We start from the raw sequence: 21806 nt of genomic DNA, 5'->3' as shown, positions 1-21806 counted from the left end.
GCGTCCTTGCCACATCCAGCTGAAAGAAGGCACTGCAAATCCTGCCTCATTACTAGCGATTTAAGTTCACCTCTTTCTCTCACGACCGACGAGCCCAGGAGAGCCAACTTCATCTGCAACGTACGGCCAAGTCAAACCGGCACGGCGTGTCTTCGTAATTGGGTGTTTCAGTTCAAGCAATGATGCGGTACCGAGGACGCCAACGGCAAAGTGTTTGAGGATTGTTCATCTATTCTCCACCACGTTCTTTGATCGAACCGCACCTTAGCTGCTTTTGAGACATCATCCCTCAATTGACACTTTTCTTCATTAGTTCTATTGTTTTTCTTTCTTTTCAGGTGAGCAACATTTGGGCGACACTGGTTGCTGCTAATGAGCGGAAAGGTGCGATTGCGCAAACGTTTGGATCCTTTGTGTTGGGTAAAGCAAATTATTTAACCTGATAAATATATGACTTTGGGGTTTTAAGGGAACGTACAGAACCATTAGCTCACACCTTTCGTGTACTGTAATCGATCAAAATGTTAATACCGCCAACAGTTTTCCACCTTTGCAAGGGGGCTTTACAGGTGGGATTCCGCATTCGGCCACACACAACACACACACACACATCACAATGTCCTGCATGAATTATAGCTTTATAATTGAGCACTTAAAATCGTTTCAGACAGAAAACAGCGCCGGAAGTAATGCTTCAACACAAAGTACGTTCCCGTACCGGTCGGTGCAGTACATAACGCAATCGCCACATTTAGCATGAAGTTACATGTAGTAAAATTGCCTTTGCCGGGAATAAAAAAAATAATCCAATATCATAACCGATGTGCCTTTCGCATGTGGATAATGGAAGGTTGCGTTTAGACGAGCGTTAGACAAAACATTTCTTTTCACCAAATTGCGCTGGTTAGTGTGTAGTAGTTGGGGCAGTTTCTGCGCAATCAAGATTACTCCAAAACAAGGCCCATTTTGTTGTGGTAACGAATTGTTAACTACCGCGCACGATTATTTGCAAACTTAGGTGCCGTTCTAATAAAGTATCTTCAATCGCTGTTTTGCACACTCCAGAGACGGAGACAGAGGCGGACGGGGCTCGTTGAGTTGTTGACATACAGCTTCCTATAACGGCAATCACCAGTGTCGTGCTCGGTAACATCCAGCATGGAAACCGTGAGCCCATAAATATCTCCCCTACCGCAGAAACACGCAGAGACACCAAGGAGACGTGGCGTTACGCCCTGTCACTCATTAAATCTTAGATTTCAGCCTCATTAAAGCGTTAACGTCCTCCGATAATGATTGTTTTCTTGTTTATGGCGGCCGGGCGCTTCCGTACGCTAGGCAACCAATAGCTCCTCAGGTTGCTAACGCTCGATTGCACCTGTCAAACATCGGTTCGTTGGTGGTTCTGTTGCCATCTCTTTAACGTACGCTTGCAAATGAGGAAATTGGCATTTCTGTCGGTCGTGTTTACCACTTCCGTCGCACAAGAAGACGCACTGCGACGCAAAGACATTCCGGGCCCCATCTTGGAAGACAAGACTTGGTGTGCCAAAGGGCCTTGAAGAATACGCCGGCAAGGATGTCCTAGCATTGCCATATTGCAGTACACTGCACACACACACACACACACACACACACAGACTCCCTAGAGACGAGGAATGACGCGCTACACTAACAAATACACGCTAGCCAGCTAACCGGGCGTATGGCCATTAGGTCATGAGCTTTCCTTGCAACGCTTTCCTTCGTGCCCGTGTGTCCGGCATGGTATGGCTGTCGCAAACCGCCCATAGCAACTGGATGGTTGGAGCAACTGTTCCGAGGAAAAGTCTCCCGACACAAAAGGACACACACTCGCCGGTTCCCAGCCCCCGCCGCACCATTCGGTCGGTTTGCGTGCGTTCGGGCACCTCCGTGCAATGGCGCACACGGTGTTTTATTTTACGACACCATATCCTTAATTAATTTAGTTTAGAAATTCTATAAATCCTCTCGTTAAACTCAATTTAATTACTGGCTCTACAATCGTTAAAACCGGAAACAGGTATATTGCCGAACCCTGACCCGGCTCCCGCCGTCCACCCGGGGCTGGTGGCGGTTTTGCGTGGAGCCCAAGTTGGGCAAAAGCATTTCTGACTTTGCAATCATCTTTTCACGTGCGCTTCTTGGTTCCCGGGGTAGTTCTTGGGAGTTCTTGGTGAGCAATAATTTCATCCCATGTCTTGCGCACGGTGTTGGTAGCCATCCGTACTAGTTGTTGCTGCTGCTGCTGCTCACTACTGCAGTAGAGGTGCGTCGTGCAGTATATGCGCCCCCGGAGAAGGAGCGGAATCGAAATGGCACTTTTCGACCTTTTCCTTGAATCCAACGGTTATCACCTGCTAGCACGCCACACACCGGGCGCTGTACAGGTTTTGGTGTCCGAACACGACGGGTAGCAGACCGTTTTTGCACACCGAACCGGAACGATTCGCTCGTTTGGGACTGTTTGTTGCTAATTTGCGACCGTTTGCTCTGTGCGGACGGGGTCGTCGTGTCGCCCAGTTTCGCTTCTTTCCGTTTGACCTAGCACGACGGTTGCTTGGTCCAGGCATAAGCCGTACCGCCGTACAAGCGGTGAGTTTTGCGTTCCGCAGTGGATACTTGTCGTTTGAGTTATGTCAATAGCATGCAATTGGGGTATTTCAATGGGAGAAAGGTGATTGGGTGATTTGAGGTCGGTTATGACTGGGACCGAATGAACAGCGGGCCCCCGCAGAGCCGGGGATTGTATAAATATGAAGATGCGCAACTTCGCATTTTGCATGCTCTATATTCGGTCCTTAACATAATTCGCAGCGCAATCGAAAGTGCACGAAAGAGAACTAAACTTTGCTTGGTTAATCTGCAGTTGTGGAAGTTTTCCGGGGAAAAAATATGCGTCTGTTTGCAATTTTTGGTTTCTTTCAGTTTGTCGAAGAACTATGCTGTCGAAAAAAAACAAACTGTCTGCTTTAATGAATGCAGATACATTTTTGTTGTATCTCTCACAGTTGACAGAAACATGTCTTTATGCCAAACGCTTAAGATTTTTACCTCATATTCTGAAGGAAATGTTCCAATGATGTTTAATTCCCACCCATCTTTTGCAATGTCTTCGAGTTTAACTATAGGACATTGCGGATTCTTTCGAGAACTCTTCGCTGTCATCAAGGATCGGCTTCAAGAAGTTGTGGAAATTAACTCCTCAAGACTAGGAAGTGTTACTCTCAGATCTGTCCCAAGTCATTGAAGAACCTTAAATAAGCTGAAGATTTGAACATAATTCCCACCCATTTCCTACAAGGTCAGGGTTTAACTACATAACGTTGTGGAGTCTTTCGACAACTCTTTTTTGTCTTCAAGGATTTGCTTAAAAAAGATGTGGAAATTATTTGTCCAAGGCTTAGAAGTGTGAACCTCAGGACTATCAGTATCAAAGATCGTGACAAAAATTGAAGATCTAGGTATAATTGGATTGTGACTCACCTCCCTAGCAGCTAATTTAAAAAAGAATCCCGCATATACTTCATCAAACATGAACCTCACATACGCCATTAAGTCAAGACATTATTTTTTAAACTCTTAAATCTGTTTGCTCTTTGATTCTGGGTATGTCTGATGTACTCTAAAATACTCGGAAGTATGTTTGCAACTGTTCATTTGTTGCTTTTACCTCCCTATTGTGTAGTGAATAGAACTCCACAGATACCGGGGAGTTAGGTTAGAATGAAATCAGATGGCCCTTCGCAGTATTAATAATTAAGTAACCCAAATTAAAGAGGAGTAATAGCGGACTCCGACCTCCGGTAGGACGTTCGTAGCAAATCGTCAAACACTAATCTACAACTCTTAACAACCCTTACTCTAGTGTGATATCATGTTTAACCTACATAAATAATAGAACAATTGTTTCAATACATTCCTATATTTCGTAGAATCCTTTAGAAAGTACATTTAAAAATTCTCTCAATCGCTAACCTTCCGTCCGTGAGAATCAGAGCGCAGGAAATCTTGGAACAATGGAGAAACCACTTTTAATTTTTCCATCTTCATCTTTTTTACACTCACACCTATTAACGCTGCCTATTACTACGACTTAATTTACGCATCTTCTGCTTTCTGCTACTGAATTAAATTCTAACATCGTGGTTGTGAGGTTATTAAATTGCAAAGCAAAAAAAAAATCGCTATCTTTAGATGAAATGGGAACAGTTGAATGGAAACTGACTGATGCGGTGTTTAATGGACGGAATGAACTTTCGCGAAAAAATGCTTCCCGCATTCGCCTTGACGGAACACAGACCAACACGCGTGGTTGTTGCGCGTCAAACGGGATTTCTTCCTTACGCCTCAAAGGCTTATGAATTGCGTTGGTTATGAGGGTGTTCTTTGAGGGGTGGAGGAGGAGTTATTTGCCCCCGGCCGTACCCTTGCTGCCACCATCACTTTTGGCGCTCGGTTTCTGGATGCTTACGTCGATGACTGGTCGGTTATCTTCGCTCGAATGGTGACGTTGCTGCTGTGGCGGTTGCTGCTGTGCGGTGGTGTTCATCGTTTCGCCTCCAGCTGTACCGGTGATACCGGCCTGCTGCTGCACGTACAAGATTTCGGCATACTCCGTCGATTCGTTGTTGGCGGCCGGCTTGTTGACGAACGATATCTCACCGCCACCGGCCGGTTTTAGCTCCAGCTCAGCGTACACCAGCGTTTGTTCGTCCTGAATGGAAGGGAACACACACGGCAATAAGACAATTTGCTTTCGGATAGAGAGATGCAATGCAGAAAGCGTTTAATACCTTGACCGGTTTGGTAGCGCCATCCGCCGGTTTAGCGTCCTGCTCGTCCACGACCGCCACATCCGGTGTGATGTTTTCCTCAGGCAGCTCACTGGCAGCTCCACGTTGCATGCGTTTGGCGAAAATGTTCTTCAGGCGTTGCGTCTTCGTCATTGGTTGCTTCACTTCGGCACTTTCCGTGTCGCTGCTGTTGTATGGCAGGGAAGAAAGGAAGACGGATGGCGGTGAAACCGGATGGCGTGTGTGCAGTTGTTAAGCCTTAACCAAATAAGTTTGCCAGTAAGAGAACATCTTTTCAATGATAGACTTGGTGCAAAAAAGGACAACATTTGTTCTTGGTGTTGTATACCTCAAAACAAGTAGATTAATCTTGAAAACTTAGATAAACAATGCTAATTTCTTAATGGCCGTAGATTCCCTCTCATTGGGTTATTTTTTTAGAAGGAAGGAGTGCTTGACAAACACTCAAATACCTTAAATTATTATCACAAAAATAAAATCAAAAAGACAAACAAAAATATCATAAAAAACAGGGTTTCAAATCGGCAATCCAAATGTAAAGTATTAAAACTATAAAACAAATTTTGTACATTTTTAAAACTAAAAATCTAAACACTCAAAGCATAATTTAGCAACTTGTTTTTTTTTTATTGTAACTCGCACAATGTAATTAAAAAAACACAAACATCCAGTTTAATAAATTAGCATCATATTTGTACAGTAATACATAACGGTGGAGAATATTAGAGGGCATCTATACAGCAGTAAGTATTAATTCTACACTTTACATTAGGCGTTTGTGTGTTTAATTTAAAATCTCCATATAACCCCACGTAAAGGCATGTATCACCGCGTACGTTTCCCGATAAGTTACACTACATTAGAACAAATTAACCATTAGCGAGGAGTGAGCGCTATCATTTGCGATATTTCCATCTACGCCCGAGCTACACGTGAGTACATCCAGCCTTCCTTCTTTCGGCTTCCTCTGGCACCAACTTGGCAAGTTTCTCGAGGAAGGCCCCGTCAAACCGCTAGAATATTTCCGTTTCACGCTTGCGCTTAATGGCGGCACCGGACAGTAGCAGCTGGGCCTGCTTTTCCAGCAGTTCGCGCTGTTGGTGCGGTATCCAGCGTTTCTGCGCACCGGCAACGGGCAGTCCGACCTGATTCGGATCACCGTACCCGACGGTGGAACAGGAATCGGACGACAGGACGCTCGCATTGTCGAAGTTACCACTGTTGATGGATAGCTGAGGTTCGCGCCGGATCGCACCCAATGGATACGGTCCGGGTGCGTCCAGCGGGTGGCGCATGTTGGTTGGTCGCAGGATGGAGTTGTTCGGGTCGAGCGTTGATGGTGTGCCCGGGAACGATTCTCCACCGTTCGGGGCGGTGGTCACCCCTGATGGCGTTACAACCGTGCCCGTCGCAACCGTTGGTGGTGGTAGCATTGTCTCACCAACACCATTGTCGGTTGTGTCACTGTAGGTTAGTTTTGACCCATGTATAAAAAAAACGGGGGAAAAAGGAATAGCGTTTAGAGAGAAAAGAGGGGAAAAGTTTTTTTTTTACAAAAAAAAAAAATAGAAGAAATATAAATGTTTTAAAAATAATTACATCCCTCATGCTGTACCGTAGCCCAGTAACTAGCAAGCTGTAAAGGCGTTATTTAAATGAGCCTCAAAAAGCAATGAGGTGATAGACGATTGTGAAGCGCAAGATGAACACCGCGAGCAAGCAAGCAGCACTACACACCGAAAGTTACACTACGTTCTACATCTTTACATTAATCACACACAGTACACACATAATTCATCTGCTATTGAGTACCCCGGTGTGCGGGCAACCCGGAATACTTACGTTTCACCTATTTTTGCTGCACTGGTTGAAGTCGAGCTACTTTTGCCTGTGAATGAGAAGAAAGAGGAACAAAAATCAATCGCAAAACAGAATTTTAATCTTACAATTTGCTCATAAAATGTAGAATGTTTAAACATAATGGAAAAAATTAATTAATTATTAATTACAAACATTAGTACATGGTGATCTTTATCTTCTCAACCCAATTCATTAGCAGAAAATGTGCAAAAAAGAAGAAATAAGTTTTATAGCTTTTTATTCGTTCCAAATATATACAATTTATGTAAAAAAAAATAATTAAGGAATAAGTTTAAAAACGCTTCATACGCTTGAGATTGTTCTTCCGGTGTTTTTTGTTTTTTCATCCTCCGTTGCACCGACCATTTTTTATGATACCAGCGCGCGCCAGTGTTGGTAATGTGCATCATATAATATATCTATTACGGTGTGCTACAGTATTCGAGAGCTGCCATGATAGTGTGTTATTCAAGTTCGAGGGAAATAGATTATTGCTTATTGCTTTTGAATGAAATTTATGCAAGGAAGGAATATTGTTTCTTCACATTCATTGTCGTTTCGCGTTAAAATTCTGCAACAAGATAAAACTAGCGTAAAGAGATTCCGCTGCTGCGTGAATGGCTGCGAAGAGCTGAGCGTAGTAGAAGTACCTGTTGGGTGGTGGTGATTGTTATTAAAAAGTAAAAGTAAAAATTAAACGTACTCCTAATCGCTTGCCTTCCTGAATATGGACACTTTGTGCAAAATAAGCTTACCCTAGACAAAACAACATTTAGCCGCTTATGAAATAAGATGTATCGCGCTTCCTATTTTTAAATAGCTTTGTGGTGCCGGTCGTAAAATGGCCGACCATAACACAACCACACCACACACCCGGTCTGCTTTTCAATGGGTTTAACACATGCGCTAAAATGGTGCTTGCTGTCTAATTAACTCCTAAACACACTCACTCGTTTTGTTACCGTGTATGAGTTCCTTTTTTTCCTTAAGTGTGTTCCGCTAGAAGGAACTCGTCCATGGATGGAATTTGTTGATTTTGTTCCCGCTTTTATTTTTTTTTTCTATGTATCTTGGTGAACAACAATTTAATTAAGTACAGTTTGGTGGAACAAAACAGACCACACTCTATGTAAAATGCCAATTGTTTGATTTTCACCGAATGTGTATATGCCCAGGTAGAGAACTGGAATTCATTGCCCACGCGTCGGTTCACTTTGTGAGGCTACCTTATTCCCTTCTTGTGGCGCGCGCGTATACATTTCACTTTTTTCCTTCTATTCGATAAACTAAAGTATTCTCTACAATCTACACAGTTCACAATTTTCATTCCACCACATCCATCATTTCGGGTGAGAATTATTTCTTAATCAAAACATTTTCTCTTCCTAGAACACTTAATGTGCGCGCGGGTGCCTGAGCAAACTCTAAATTGGAAACCTTTCTTTTTTATATCTACTTCCATTAACTCCTTTCTCCTTGCGTGGAACGCTTCATCTTCAATGCTTGGGTGTGGGGTTTAACTGTTCCAGTTGGTTCTCGATGAGATTCGATTATTTCAATCATTATGTTTTGTTCAGCAACTCTCAGCTATTAACTAAAGGAGGCCAAAGCAAAACAACAAAATGAGAAAACGAGTATCGTCGAACGATTCGTTTTCTTTGCGGGATGTATTAATCACCCCCGCGCTTAATAAGAGGGAGGGATACTCCTACTGAACGATCTGTTGTTTGTTTTAGATTGGTCAAGATTTTCCCAAGAAGATGCACTAAATGAGGTTAAAAAAACAACTCCAGCAAGAAAAAAGCACTACGCATCCTTTTGGAGAAGGCGAAATTTTCATGCTTTTGTGTTTTTACTGTTTTGGAGATTTGTGTTTTTGTCTTGAATGAAGTATATTCGGTGTTTTCTATCTTCCATGGTTAGAGTGTGTCTTCTTCTGACTGCCTTTTTTTGCTCCACAAATAACAGATCTTCGTTCGTTCATGTTTTCCCAAGGAGCCGTTAATTAGTTCCCTATTCTTCTTCTACTTTCTCACTCTCGTCACTCCTCCTGTCGTCTCTCAATGTGGCTTGCTTGTTTGTTACTACTATACTTTCGGGGGTTTTGTTGTCTACATCACACTCTCACCATCTTCGGCAATGATTTGCGTGAATGTCGGACAACGCGCTAATATTTCTCCTGCCCAAAACCCCAACCCCCGTCCCCAATCACCAAGCTACGGGAAATCTACACGGATGTGTTCGTTTTGCTGTCAGTTTTGCCGTTCTCCTGCTTGGTTGGGACGACCGGCGGTACGACGACGGTTGCTGCGGGTTGCTGCTGTTGCGCCTTTGTTTGCTTGCCATTCTCGTGCTTCCCATTAGTGGCCGCATGCTTCTCGTCACCTTCGTGCACGTAGTGGGCGGCCGGGTCCTGCGTTTGCTGCCGCTCGTCAATCTCGTCATCGTGCGGGTGCGGTGTAATCTGTGCCTCCGAGTCCGGATTGATATCGGTATTGAGGGAAGCGCCTGCAAAAACAACCAAGAAACAGAATCAGGACATCGGGGTCTAAAGAGGGGAGTTGTTGTTGGGGTTTTCATATTTTTTGTTTTGATGGGGAATTTTGTTTGCTTTTACGGTGTTAGGGAGCATGTTTCACGCATCTTCCTTCTACGGCGCGTTAATTTGGTTTTTGTTTTGTGGGTATTTCTTTGTTCTCTCTAGAGAATCTTGTATTGAATAACTACAGATTCACTATGTCAAATGTGGACAGGCAAATAGTTCCATTCTTTGTGGTGAGTGTGAGGACAGTCACCCGAATATAAAGCCACCGTTAAGCAACATCGAGTCGAATTATCGAAGAGCCACATGCGCTTCAAGAAGGTTACAACACGTGCCGGAGCATATTACATTAACTTCCGTTTGCATGTTTTCAACCCGGTCGCGGACTTCAATGTCCTGAGCCCGAAAGCAAAGGATGAAAAACGTGAGTGAGAGCACAGTGTTGAATGCTGTTCAGAATTAATTTCGGCATCTGATTAAATATTAAAATAGGTAGCATTAGTAAAACGGTAGGCAGAAGAGCGGAAACCGTACCGCAAGTAAAAGGTGGCCATGTTAGAGCTTGTCTTGATAGAATTAATAAAGCAAACAGTTAAAATTGTCAGTTGCAAAATTTAAGGCATGTGCCAATGAAAAATAATGGAGTATAGTTTGCAAGATGTCCAATCAACACAAAGTTCTGTGTACGCACACATGAAAGAGATGGGAACAAAAAATCTAAAAGACCATATTTGAATTTGCATATGAGGGGCAGTCCCTACCTTCTGTTTCTTGATCGTAAGATGCAGGCCAACTTCACGCACAACACAGCTTAAAAATAGTGTTCTTTTTTCCCCCTTTGCAGCACACACACCCGCTATTCTTGCCATTTCGGATTGGATTGGACGAGTTCGTTTTGGGGGGGAGTTCTGTTTTTAAGTGCCATTAGGACGACGCATTTTCAATTCTGTCTATTTCCCTATGTGCTTGGCTAGAAGTAACTATCTCCGGAGGAGTGATTTAACTCACAGATCACATTTGAAAGAAAACAAACTTGTTTGTGATGTTATTTTTGCCACAGATGAAAGCAAAGATGAAACGGAACCTCGCTGCTTAATGACCATCCATAGAGATGCACTTATACTGTTTCATCTCTACACTATTATCCGGTTTGAGTTTGAATATCAACGATACTGCTGCACACACAGCTAAAGCAACATTACGCAGGATAAACAAGTTGCAGAGAGCAAAACGACCCGTCCTGTGTTTTTTTTCTTCTTTTATGGCTAATGAAAGAGTATTCCTTAGAGAGCGCGCGCGCGCAATTGCTTTCAAAACGATTCAATTCGCCTCCGGTTTAAGACGAAAAGCATTATACGCGCAAGGAGCAATGTCATGAAGAACGGATCTAATTACCATACGAATGTATTCTAAAAGCAGCTTTTCTTCTTCATTATTTTGTTTCCGTACTCAACTTTTCTTACACTACTCTGCTACTACTACTGCCTCAACTCTACTGCCGCTCTTCCTTTTGCGCAGCAAGTCGGTGGTGAAAGCTTACCCGAAATAGTCGGCATAAATTAGCTTAAGCCTAAAATAATGCTTTTCTTTTCATTGTTCCTCATTAAAAAGCTAACAACGCTTCTGCCGTTCTGCGTCTTTTGTGTTTTTTGTGCGAACGGTAAAGCCCTTATAATTAATTACTGTGTGTGTGTGTGTGTGTGTGACTTTTCCACTGGTGGCATACCCCGTTCCGGGTGGAAATCGTCCCTGGTCATGTTGTACTCTGCTTGCAAACAATTTGTCTTTCGTTTCATGTTAATGGTTAGGCAGTAGATTAGCATATCGTTCCCGCTTGTACACGAGTGGGTTCGGTAGAAGTTCATAACGATTTGTCTTCGCATTTTTATGTCCTGTGATCGGTACCGATGTTTGTTTTTTTTTGCTTTAAATCTCATCTCTATAATTGCTCACACTAGAACACACACCCGCGGGCACATACGAACACACATGTTTTACACCGTCCTGATACACGCGCACACCGACAGACACGCACATTTTGAATAAATGAACACTTTTCTTTAAATATGATTTTTACGCTTTCGTTTAAAGAAGGCTTATCTTTGTACATAAAATTATCATGACACTTATTGGGGATGTTGAAAACAAAAAAACAATATTCGCTAGAGAAACGGATTGTGGTTGTAATTGGACGGATTGTTCTTATTTGCATGCTTGGCTTTTTGTGTGTTGCGCGCCCAATTGCAGAATACATTCGAAAACACACACACATTCGGCACACGGCTGCCCGAAACCAAAACATAGCCGAACAGAGTCTTGGTGGGGACATGTAACACTGTTCGACTACTGATACAAGCTGACTGTAAGGAGAAAGAAGAACAAACGGATAGAGAAGAAAGAACAGAAAGGAAAGGAGAAGGAGAAGAGAAAAGAATGGCGGTTAAAGGGGATCCGTTTCGTAATGCAAGACAAGTAAAATCAATACAAAATGGTACAAAAAAAAACAAGCAATTACACAAGTTGTATAAACTCGAACTGGCAAACACATGGAATGAATGAAAGAAAAACGGACATTGGAGTGAGCCAGAGGTGTGAAGGAATGGAACGCATTGCGTGTGTGTATATCGGTGAATCATTTTCCAATGAAATGATTTAAAGAAACGCTCTTTTTTGCGATTTTTTTATCGCACTCGTTTGCCAATTAATTGATGAACATGAATGTGAGCTTTCTCCAACCGGAATGCATTTGTGTGTATGGGTGTGTGCATGGTGCGTATTTGAAAGCTTCTTTATGCTGGTTGTGCATCGGGAAGTTCATTTATTGTTTGTGTGAACATTATGAAGCAAAACGGTGCCATTCTGGTTAAGAAACATAACACAAAATTCGAGAGTTTGGAGGAAAAAAGGCAATAAACACCAATAATACTCTCCCCCGGGGCGTATTGGGGTTCGTCGCTTGGTGCATAGCAAAAGCTTCAGTGGCGTGCAACAACAGGAAGGCGCGCACACACACAAACACGTTTGTGTCAGGCTGACAATTATTGGCTAACCTTTGAGAGGCCGGTCTTGTGTGTACTTCTCCTAGGGTTCTTGCGGTTCTCCTGCCGTGGTGCGTGCTTGGGATATATGGATATCGGAATGCAAACAATCGAAAGGAATGATTTCGTTTAAATTGTGTTGGTTAGTTATTGAGGGTGTTTTTGGGCGTCAAATAGGCATTAAGGATGTGTGAATGCAAACCTCCCTCCCCCCGTATTGTTTCGTTGCTAGGCACTTCGCTACGTTCGCGACGCGTATTAGCTCTAAATCGCTCTAAACTTACCTCGGAAGCACCATCTACCGGTAGCACGAGCGATGAAGATGAGGGCGACAGCCAACAGGACGATCAGTACCGCCAGCACCAGACCAACAATTTCACCCGTACCGAAGCTGCTCGATTCGCTGAAAACTTCGTCCTGCGAGCGCAGACTTAGCCGGTAGTCTTCCACGCCGAAGTTGTTCGAGGCTCGCATCACGTACACTTTCGACAGATCTTCCAGTGTGAGACCGGCAATGGTCAGCGAGACGTTGTAGTGATTGTTTCCCTAAAAAATGTGTTAGAAAGAAAATTAACCTTCCGGCAAGATAAATTCGCCGAAGAACTCAGATGCCCTTACCAATGCTTCCGGAATCGGTACGGCATATCGTCCCTGTTCGGTACCCTGGTGATAATCAATTCCATCAATGTTCCACAGTACTCGAGGCGAAGGGTTTGCTTTGATAACCATGCTGGCCGTTGCCGTACGTCCCAGCTGCAGTCCATACACGACCTGATCGGGCAATGCTTGCGGTTGGACTATTTCGATTGAATGAAACAAATAATAAACATTATTGTAATTGCAAATATTAGCTCAAAAGCGCGTTAAGGTTTGCATTGTGCAAAACAAACTTACAGTTCACGTTCATGATAAGATCGGTACGGGAAAATCTTTCCTGGTAGGCGATATGTTCGGCCTGGCAAGTTAAACGTTTACCATTGTCTTCGGCCCGAATCGAACGGGTCAGTGTGGATGAGGCAGTGAAGTATCGCTTGTTGGACCGCTCGTCGAAGTACTCTTCCGGTTTGTCCAATTTCACACCTTCGTAAATTGGTTCCTGATCTGTTGGAATAAAATAACACCCAAACGTTATATAAAGCATATATAGTTGAAATGACCTGATCGTAGATTATCTTTTGCGACGGAGACTTACCCAAGAACCAAGACAACTTAGCCGCTGGATTGCCGCGTGCCGAAATGCACCGGAAGGCGAGCTCACTGTTAACCTCCAGATTGTTTAAATTGCCCGAGACGACCTCAATAGCGGGCTGTTCCGGTGGGACTGTAGAATGATGCAAACGATATTGGTGGTTAAGAATACGTGCTCTGTACCTTTCCCGTTACATGATGTACTTACATGCAACCACAATCTCGATGGCACCGGTCAAACCGCGTCCATCGACGAATAGGGTACAGTTCATGAAGCCGGCATTTTCAGCAGTGACACGGTCGATATGGATTCCGCACGAACCTTTGTCCAAACCTTCGCCTGCGTAGGACAATCCAGGTACAGGAGACTTTATGTTGGGATCAAGCGTAAACTGATCATTTACTCCCGGGATTCGGATGCTGGAAAAGGGAAGCAACACGAAGATGTTAGAGTTTGGATGAAATAAACGACACGCGCATAAATACTTACACGCAAAGCTGTGCCGGACGGCCTATCCGACAGTGAAGGTTTACATTTTCCTGATTCTCTACGACCGTTATTGAGCGTGGTTCCGTGTCTACGACCTGTGCGGTAGCTGAAATTAGAATGGAAAAGAATATTAATAATTGTTGATAAAACTGAGCACTCGAAGCTTTCCTAAAAGCTCATTTCATGGCAACATGAAATAATAATCTGAGACGACTATAATTCACCATCAACATTCATGTGTACATCGGAAAATAGACAAGATCAATGCTGTTGCAACTTAGGCTGCTAATTAATCTAATCACAATATTCCAATCGGATTTTCCACACTCATTGTACATAAAGAGGTGGGGAGGTGGACAAAAAAAAAAGTAAAATCCGTACTAAATAATCCAATTTCACAGATCCTTCTTTCCCGCGTGCTCGGTGGTCTGCCTCCCCGTTCTGGTTCATCCCTTCTAATCTAATCCTAATTAAAACTGCCTACGACTCACTGAAGTGATGATTCATTTGTAGATTATCGTAGGATGATGATAATGATGGCTCAAACTCCACAACCCCACCCCGAAACGAAACACAGAGGCACAAAAGCCCGCACCCTTCTTACAAGCCCCTAAAAAGCTGACGGGCTCATCCGCAAAAATTAAATCACGGTTTCCCGCGTAATGGAAAAGCTTTTGTGTGCCCGTCCCTCTGGTGTCTCTCACGTGATGTTGCAGCGAAGGTAGGGTTGGACGTTGGTAAGAGTGCTTCCGAAAAGGGGGTTATTTTTGGCAGCAAGGATAACATCAACATAGCGCACACAAATTCTACTGTTTGTGGTGGTGGTGGTGGTGTTGGTGTGATGCGATGCTGTTGCTGTGCAGACTTTTATTCAAACGGATGGAAAATTGTTATCATTCCGAACGATCGTCGAGACTGATTAGTTAATTAAAGCTTTTGTTCTTGTGCTTTTCGAGGTAGGGGTGGCAAGGGGTGAGCAGTGAGGTCGTTCACAAAACCATGGTTACATGAAATTGGCGATGCACGGGAAAACACAATTGCACAAAATTGCGATGCGAGATAGAAGATGGTGCTTTATGATCAGGTTTTTTTTTTGTTTTTCGCCCTAACTGATGATTATTGAGTGAATTGGGGCAAATCTATCAATGATGAGCTAATGAGAAAATCTACATTCACAATTTATCTGTTTCGTTACGGTTCCCTATTGTGTGTAGAAACGTTGATGGGGAAATGCAATTAAAATTGTAAAATAATTATAAACCCATAGGAGAAACAAACATTTGCAAAGCATGCAAAATTCGTTTATTTCGGCTCAATTCACACGCCAATTTGCAGATGCAGAAGGGAAATAAAAGAAATCATTCGTATTGACGACAAATTTACAGCCGCATTAATGTTTGAGGCACTAATTTTTTTTTTTAAATTAGTGCCACATGTCGCAATCACTTTTGGAAAATAAAATAATGGCTGATATACGAAACAGGACTTCTAGAAATTCGAGTATTAAAGGTCTTTGTGAGCGATTTTTATGGGGTCTAGGGATTGGATATTCATGATCTGCATTTACATCTGACCTAAAAGAAATCAGCCTGAAAACATGTTCTTTATCTCAGATACAGACAAAAGATATGATATTTTCTTAAACTGCTAGAAAATCTGGGCAATTATGTAGGTATAAGTTAAACAGATTTCATGGAATAATTCTATTCAGAATTCAGGGAAACATCAAATAATTAATTATTAAGATTTTTAGATGCTTATTGCGAAAAAAAAAACTTTAAGCTTTCAAGGCGAACAAGTACAGTCCTAGCATGCATTACCTCAGAATGCACAAAGCCCAGTACTTTGTAATATGAATAGAGTTTTTACTCAAGAGCAGAGACCTTGAGTAACAAGAACCGCTCCACGTTTCAACACTTTTAAGTAGTACAGCTTTAAGTTTTTTGATGTCCGGATTTGCCTTTATTCCACCTCAACTTGCCTAAAATGCACGAAGAAACTTTTGATTGGCACCCCACACTGTAATACCTAACACATTCTTCTACTTTTAGCCTTCATGGGTTTGAAACCCTGCAGAAGACATGCTGTCAGATGAATATCGAACGCTAACCTCTCTTGGTGCGATGTTATTCATGGACTGTACTCGTTGGATCACGGTATCTTCCATTAAGTCACAGGTTATATACATCGTTTTCCTCTGCTATTTGCATTTTGCTCGTCAGAAAAAACGAGTTTTCCATAACCTTCTGAAGCGCATCCGTTGCATTTACCTTCTTTTTTTTCTCGTTCATTTCATCTGTTCGTGGAATGATTGTTTGCAGCAAACAGGACTACATTTCCATCCAACAGCGAACACTGTGACCCTACATGTGGAGGTCTTCCAATGCTGTTATCTCTCTCCGCATGTTGTTCTTGGGTGAACTAATTTTTTCTCCCACCCAACACACATTGACCCCACGGTGGGGGTGGGGTTCGGTATGTCCGAATGACTGCACCGTTGTGTACACCAAGCTAACAGCTGTACTAGAGCGCTTGCACTTTGTACCATTCGTGGAGGAAGCATTCTTTTTGACGGCTTCCCACAACCATTCCGACTTTGCCGAATTGCACCCTCGCCGGTTTCCATACACGCTGGGTTTTATTTTTTAGGTGGGTAAAAGAATCATTTTCTTTCTCGTTTGTAACTTCACCAAACAGCAGCCACCAACGCGAATGGGGTTGCGAATGGTTCACAAACCTAAAACGATTTTTATCCCCGCCATTCGAACAACACACGAAACACACGCGAACCACAATGGGCACCGAATGGACGTGCCGCCTAAGACCACAATCGGTATGCTAGTCGCGTAAAGCTTTCGGTGTTTTTTGTGCTGCTAGCTCCACACGGAAGAGAGCACATCCACAGCACTTGATGTGTGTTTTTCTTCCTCGTTTTTTTTTCTTTTGGTCCAAAGCATGGAAAGCGTTTTTCTTTCCACTGTCCACTAAGTTCACTTCTGTTCAGAAGGGTTTTCCCGAGGAGGTTTTTTTTTGCTGGTTCAGAGTCTTTTTTACCCCACCATTTTGCAACCATCCGTGGGAAACAACACTCTGCAAGCGATGGTTTTGTATTGGCGATCACAGGATATACATTCGTGAAGTGTCCACGCAACCTCGCACATTCCACCCTTGCCGAACTGGTGTTTGATCAACCTGGATACACACGAGAGACACCGAGACAACGTGGACTATACACCACCGCGTGTGGCGCTCTCCAGCCTTCTGATGAAATTGGAAAACCAGGCCCTCTGTGTAACGAATGGCATCTCCGTGGCCGACGGAATGTTCACCGGAAGAGGAGTGAAAAGATTGCAATGACTTTATTGTGTTCTGGGGCGATGCACCATCTCGTCCTTTTTTCGTTCCTTCACCGTTTGCGCGCACGTCAAGCTGCTTTTCGATGAAGTTCATTCTATTTTTTGTGCTCGCTCTTAGCGGCTACCACCGGCAATACACCGTGCTTTGTTGTTATCGAGGAAGACTATTAGGCCGCGAACTGGCCACACCACACCATCTCCGGGGAACGATTGCAATATCAATCGATTTCCATACAACTCCTCGCATAGACGTGCCTTCGATTACCCACCCCTCCCCGAACGCGATTGGAGATCGTTCCTTTCTACGCCTTCATGTCTGCAATTCGCACAGCTATTCGTTTCCGGCTGGGTAGGAAGAATCCTTCATTGCCATCGCTTCTATGCCACACGCCACATACAGGCACAAAACAGCAGGAAGCCTTATTGCTTCCGATGATCGGTGCAGCGAAGGACATCGTGTTTTTGCTGGTCCCACATCCAAATTTGCCCATATATTGTAGCAGTGAGTAGTGGCGGAACCAAACTAGCCGTATACAGCCGTGGCGTAACTGGGGAAAAGCGGCATAAGATGAGAAGAAAAACATCAAACGGACCACCGCACGGGTGCTGGGAATTTTGACTCGAAATCGGCCAAATTCGTCAATGTCTGGACAACGTATGCACTTACATTCGATGTAGTTGGTAACCGGTGGGAGGGAGCCAACTACTGCAGGAAGCATTTTATTAATATGTCGAAAAATAACCAGAAATCAGCAACTGATTGATATTTGATTTGGTGTTGTGCTGGTAGAAAATAACAATACTGCACCGTAGCAGTGATAGAAATTGAACACAAAGAAAGCTTTTAAACCGGGATGGAGGTTTTCGTGCGCTATATGGCAATTTTGCGTGTCGTAATAATTAAAATTTCAGCTGACCGACTTTACCAAATACTACATGGTTTGCTTTAATTGCTTTCGATTTTGAACATTAAAACTGATTACTTATTCCAACCTTTTACAATCAAAATTAACCCTTAACACTCCATTGGAGTGATCGGAAATCTAAATTCAATTTAGTAAATGAATACAAAATGAGTGAATTAGCACAATAAATGATCTCTTTATGTTTTTGTAGTGGACAGGCATTTCACTTTCAGTAAGTTATATGCAGCTGTTTCTCCCTCATGTTGTTTTCATTCGAGCATGAGCCTAATTTGCCTAATTATGCCTTATTTGTTGTAAATGACATTTTATTAGCGATTTTGGGAAATTCATTAAGAATATCAAACTAATTCTTAACTTTTCACGGATCAATTGAAAATAAGCTCGATAACCAGATTGTACCAGAAGGAAGATTTGTTTATACCTAAATTTACGACGTAAATACAACGAACTTGAGGTGAAGCTTTTCATATGCAGAAAACATACTTATGTCAGACTCAAAAAAGATTTAAGAAATAAGAAAAAAATTTAAAAGATCTTTATTTGGTTTATTAAACAGCTATTAATTTAAATACTCACTTTAAATAGCAATAATAATTAAAACATTGTACTCTTGTATAAGATTGCAATTTTTACTGCAAAGACGTTCATTAAAAAAAATAAAATAAGGTAACAGTAGCACTCATAACAGTCAACCTGCAAAGCAAAACCTCTGAATGTATAGTTGTACTAAGGGTTAAAAAGTGTCAGTTACAAATCAATCATTATGTAATCTAAAAAAACACATAAAAACCCCGATCAAACAGTTACATAAAATCAAACCATTACGTGCAATGCGATGTTGATGAACAAAAGGTTCCACAAGTAATTTAATTAATGCGCTACAAATTGATACCAGAGTTCTGCTTTGTTTGTATGGCGCGCGCACACACAACCAAACGCCCAACGCTTATTTGACGGTGTGAACAGTTTCAAAAATATCATTAGTAACAGTGTTTCCGACCAGCCAGTGCACCCCCGGGCTACCGGGAGAGAAAGTTTAGCCGCACTACTACTTCATCCAATTGTCAACTGATCCGTGTGCAACGATGGAAGCATCAGTGCATCACACGGGCACAACACCAGCAAAAAAAAACACCACCCCATATATAGCCCGGCAGGCGTTAAGAACGGATCACAGTCACGGGCGAAGAGGGATGGGGTATAACCGTGGAAACTAGAACATAAAAAAAGAATCATCCTCAACCCGTAGCTATAAATGTGCGGAACTTCAGTGGACGGAGCTGAGTTTATCCCACTACACGACGCGGCACAATGTAATATGTCCAGCATCCGGTCGGTGGAGGCTTTCACTACCGGTAGTAACTGTAGATGCCGCGTGCCGTGTGCACGCTCTGGTAGGAGAAACAGTTGCACACACACACACACACCCTGGTAGCATTTGCTGGCCACCAGCAACAGGATAACACACGGTGAAACGTTCATTGGTGGAACACAAGGAAAATGAAATATCCTTTTCGAAATGCTGTAGGCGATGGGTATACATGTGGACGACTCTCCCATGGACGAGTAGGAGATGAGATATATCTATACATTTCCTCCTCCACTGCTCGACCTCGGTATCGACCACCAGCAGCAGGGTACCGAAAGTTTTTCCCCTTCCCCAGCGACTGAAATGGACATCTCCCCCAAAAATAGGGCCACCGCACCACAACCAACAGAAGGCACAAACCGTTTGGTGGACACGGAAAAATCTGTGGCAGACACACGGTACTGCCCCGTAAGTAGGGCACAAAGCGTAACACACACACACGAGTTCTAGCCAGTTCCAGAAGCTACGTATCATATTTTTGCCGCTGTCATTTGCTGTCAGTTAAATAAAATTTATTGTAGTTCGCGTCGTGCAAGCTTTTTCTGCTGGTGTAAGCCGGACCCGGGCCACCAGCACCATTGGACGAAAGAGGATATTGTTGGGTGACGGGGGGGGGGGGGAGTGAATAGTGTCAAAAAGGATTCACCGCTTTTTGGGGTTCTGTGGGCGCTTTGGCTACCGAAAGAAAAAAAGCATTATGGATATCGTTTGTCCCACGTGTCTTTCTGATACCGACAGATGAAGAGGGGAGGGGGGACACGAGACGAATATCCGGGGCGCTCTCCCGGGGGGTTGAAAAGAAGTTCCCGAATCGCTGGTCAGTTAGGAGTATTTGGTGGCCATTGGGAGGTGGAGGCATTGTGCCTCGAGCAACCGGGCACCAGACACAATGGGTAAAATGTCAGTTTCTATATTCGCTCACGTTGGAAGTAGTAGTGATGTGCCACCAAAAAAAAAAAAAGGTGGACCGATAGAAGCCCTTCTTTCTCTGCACAGTACACAGTACCCAGAGTACACGCGTTGAATGATGCTGGGGACCATCTCGTTATTATTACTCTACCGGGAAAAAAGGGCGCACAGGGTGATGTGTCTGTGTGAGCCCGATTCTGTGCATGTTCCAGTGCAGTATAGTTGCAGCGCTTACTTTGGGGGGAGATGGAGCGCGGACAAGCTCCCCGATCCAGCGGATCCAGATCCTCGGTAACGAGAGCACTATCAATGGTTAGAAATTGTCCCGGAGGCGATACTGCTGCCACTTCCGTATTGCTACCCGAAATTCTATCCCAAGCTGTTCCAAGGGGGTTTTTTTGCAGTATGCCCCATTCCCAGCAACCATCAACTCTTGATCAGCGTCAACCGTTGCCTCGAAGAGTGGTCGTATCCATGTTTTCTCCCAACTTCAAAAGTAGCAAACACACGGGAACAAAAAAAAAATTAGCACCACTCAGTTTCCGCTTTTTGACTTCCGAACACACATACAGACAGACAAGGAAGGAAACGATCTCTCGCTCTTGCAGGACTGTTCGGGGAACTTGATTCGGTTTATTTTTTCTACTCGGTGTGTGTCCTTACCGTCAGTATCTCCCAAGCAATGACACGGAGGGAAGCATCATATGATGGCACCTTGCAGCCGCCGGCAATAAAACCGATCTGCTTCGAATTTCCTCAACGCCTTGCACGAGCGAAGCAGGTTAAATCCCTTACAGAGACCCCTGCAAAACCCTCGTTACCGTCTCTTTATCGGTATCCCGGGGACAAGGTGGTTCTTTTGATGGTCGGTAACTAGGTAACTAGAGTAGTGGAAATTGATGAGCAACGATGCTTTGTGTATGTGTGTGTGTGTGTGCATGTTGTGGCAAAAACAAGAACCTATCGCATGCTAAAACACCATTCCGTTTTTTCTTGTTCCACTGTTGCCACTTGGAAGGATCCATTACTGAAAACTGATAGCGTGTGTCCGCATAAGGCTATAGATAAGCATAAAAAAGACGAACTCAATTTTCCATCGCATTGTGTACTTTTATCCTCGATGGGTTGTTCTCCCGTAAAGGGTAGTTCATTTCGTCCGGTTCCAGGAACATTATCTTCACCGGAGCGGTCACCCTTACCGGTCGAGAGTTTTCTTTGATATCAACAAGCAACAACAGCACAAAGCACACATTTGTTTGTGTTTCTAAATTAATTATATTATACGCAATA

The 21806-nt window shown here is 43.4% G+C and overlaps 1 protein-coding gene across 1 annotated transcript; it reads right to left on the bottom strand.

Annotated features, from left to right (window-relative positions):
* Window positions 1–4429: 4429 nt before the first annotated feature.
* Window positions 4430–18031, bottom strand: LOC128718606 (fasciclin-3-like). Its single transcript, XM_053812227.1, has 10 exons — window positions 17980–18031; window positions 13957–14062; window positions 13675–13886; window positions 13471–13599; window positions 13173–13379; window positions 12897–13075; window positions 12563–12824; window positions 6681–6726; window positions 4818–5004; window positions 4430–4738 (listed from the first exon to the last, which is right to left on the bottom strand). Exons 1-10 carry the CDS (start codon window positions 18029–18031, stop codon window positions 4430–4432), a joined length of 1689 nt encoding a protein of 562 aa, XP_053668202.1.
* Between the last annotated feature and the right edge of the window lie 3775 nt (window positions 18032–21806).

The sequence above is a fragment of the Anopheles marshallii genome, chromosome 2 (genome assembly GCF_943734725.1).
Source record: "Anopheles marshallii chromosome 2, idAnoMarsDA_429_01, whole genome shotgun sequence".
NCBI lineage: Eukaryota > Metazoa > Arthropoda > Insecta > Diptera > Culicidae > Anopheles > Anopheles marshallii.
The sequence above is the reverse complement of the archived record's forward strand: the minus strand, read 5'-3'. Positions and strand labels throughout refer to the sequence as shown.

Coding starts and splice junctions, on each gene's coding strand:
- LOC128718606 (XM_053812227.1), bottom strand. CDS start 18,031: ATGCTTCCTGCAGTAGTTGGCTCCCTCCCACCGGTTACCAACTACATC. Junction 14,063..17,979: donor GGTTACCAACTACATCGAAT/GTAAGTGCATAC, acceptor TTCTAATTTCAG/CTACCGCACAGGTCGTAGAC. Junction 13,600..13,674: donor CATCGAGATTGTGGTTGCAT/GTAAGTACATCA, acceptor ATCATTCTACAG/TCCCACCGGAACAGCCCGCT.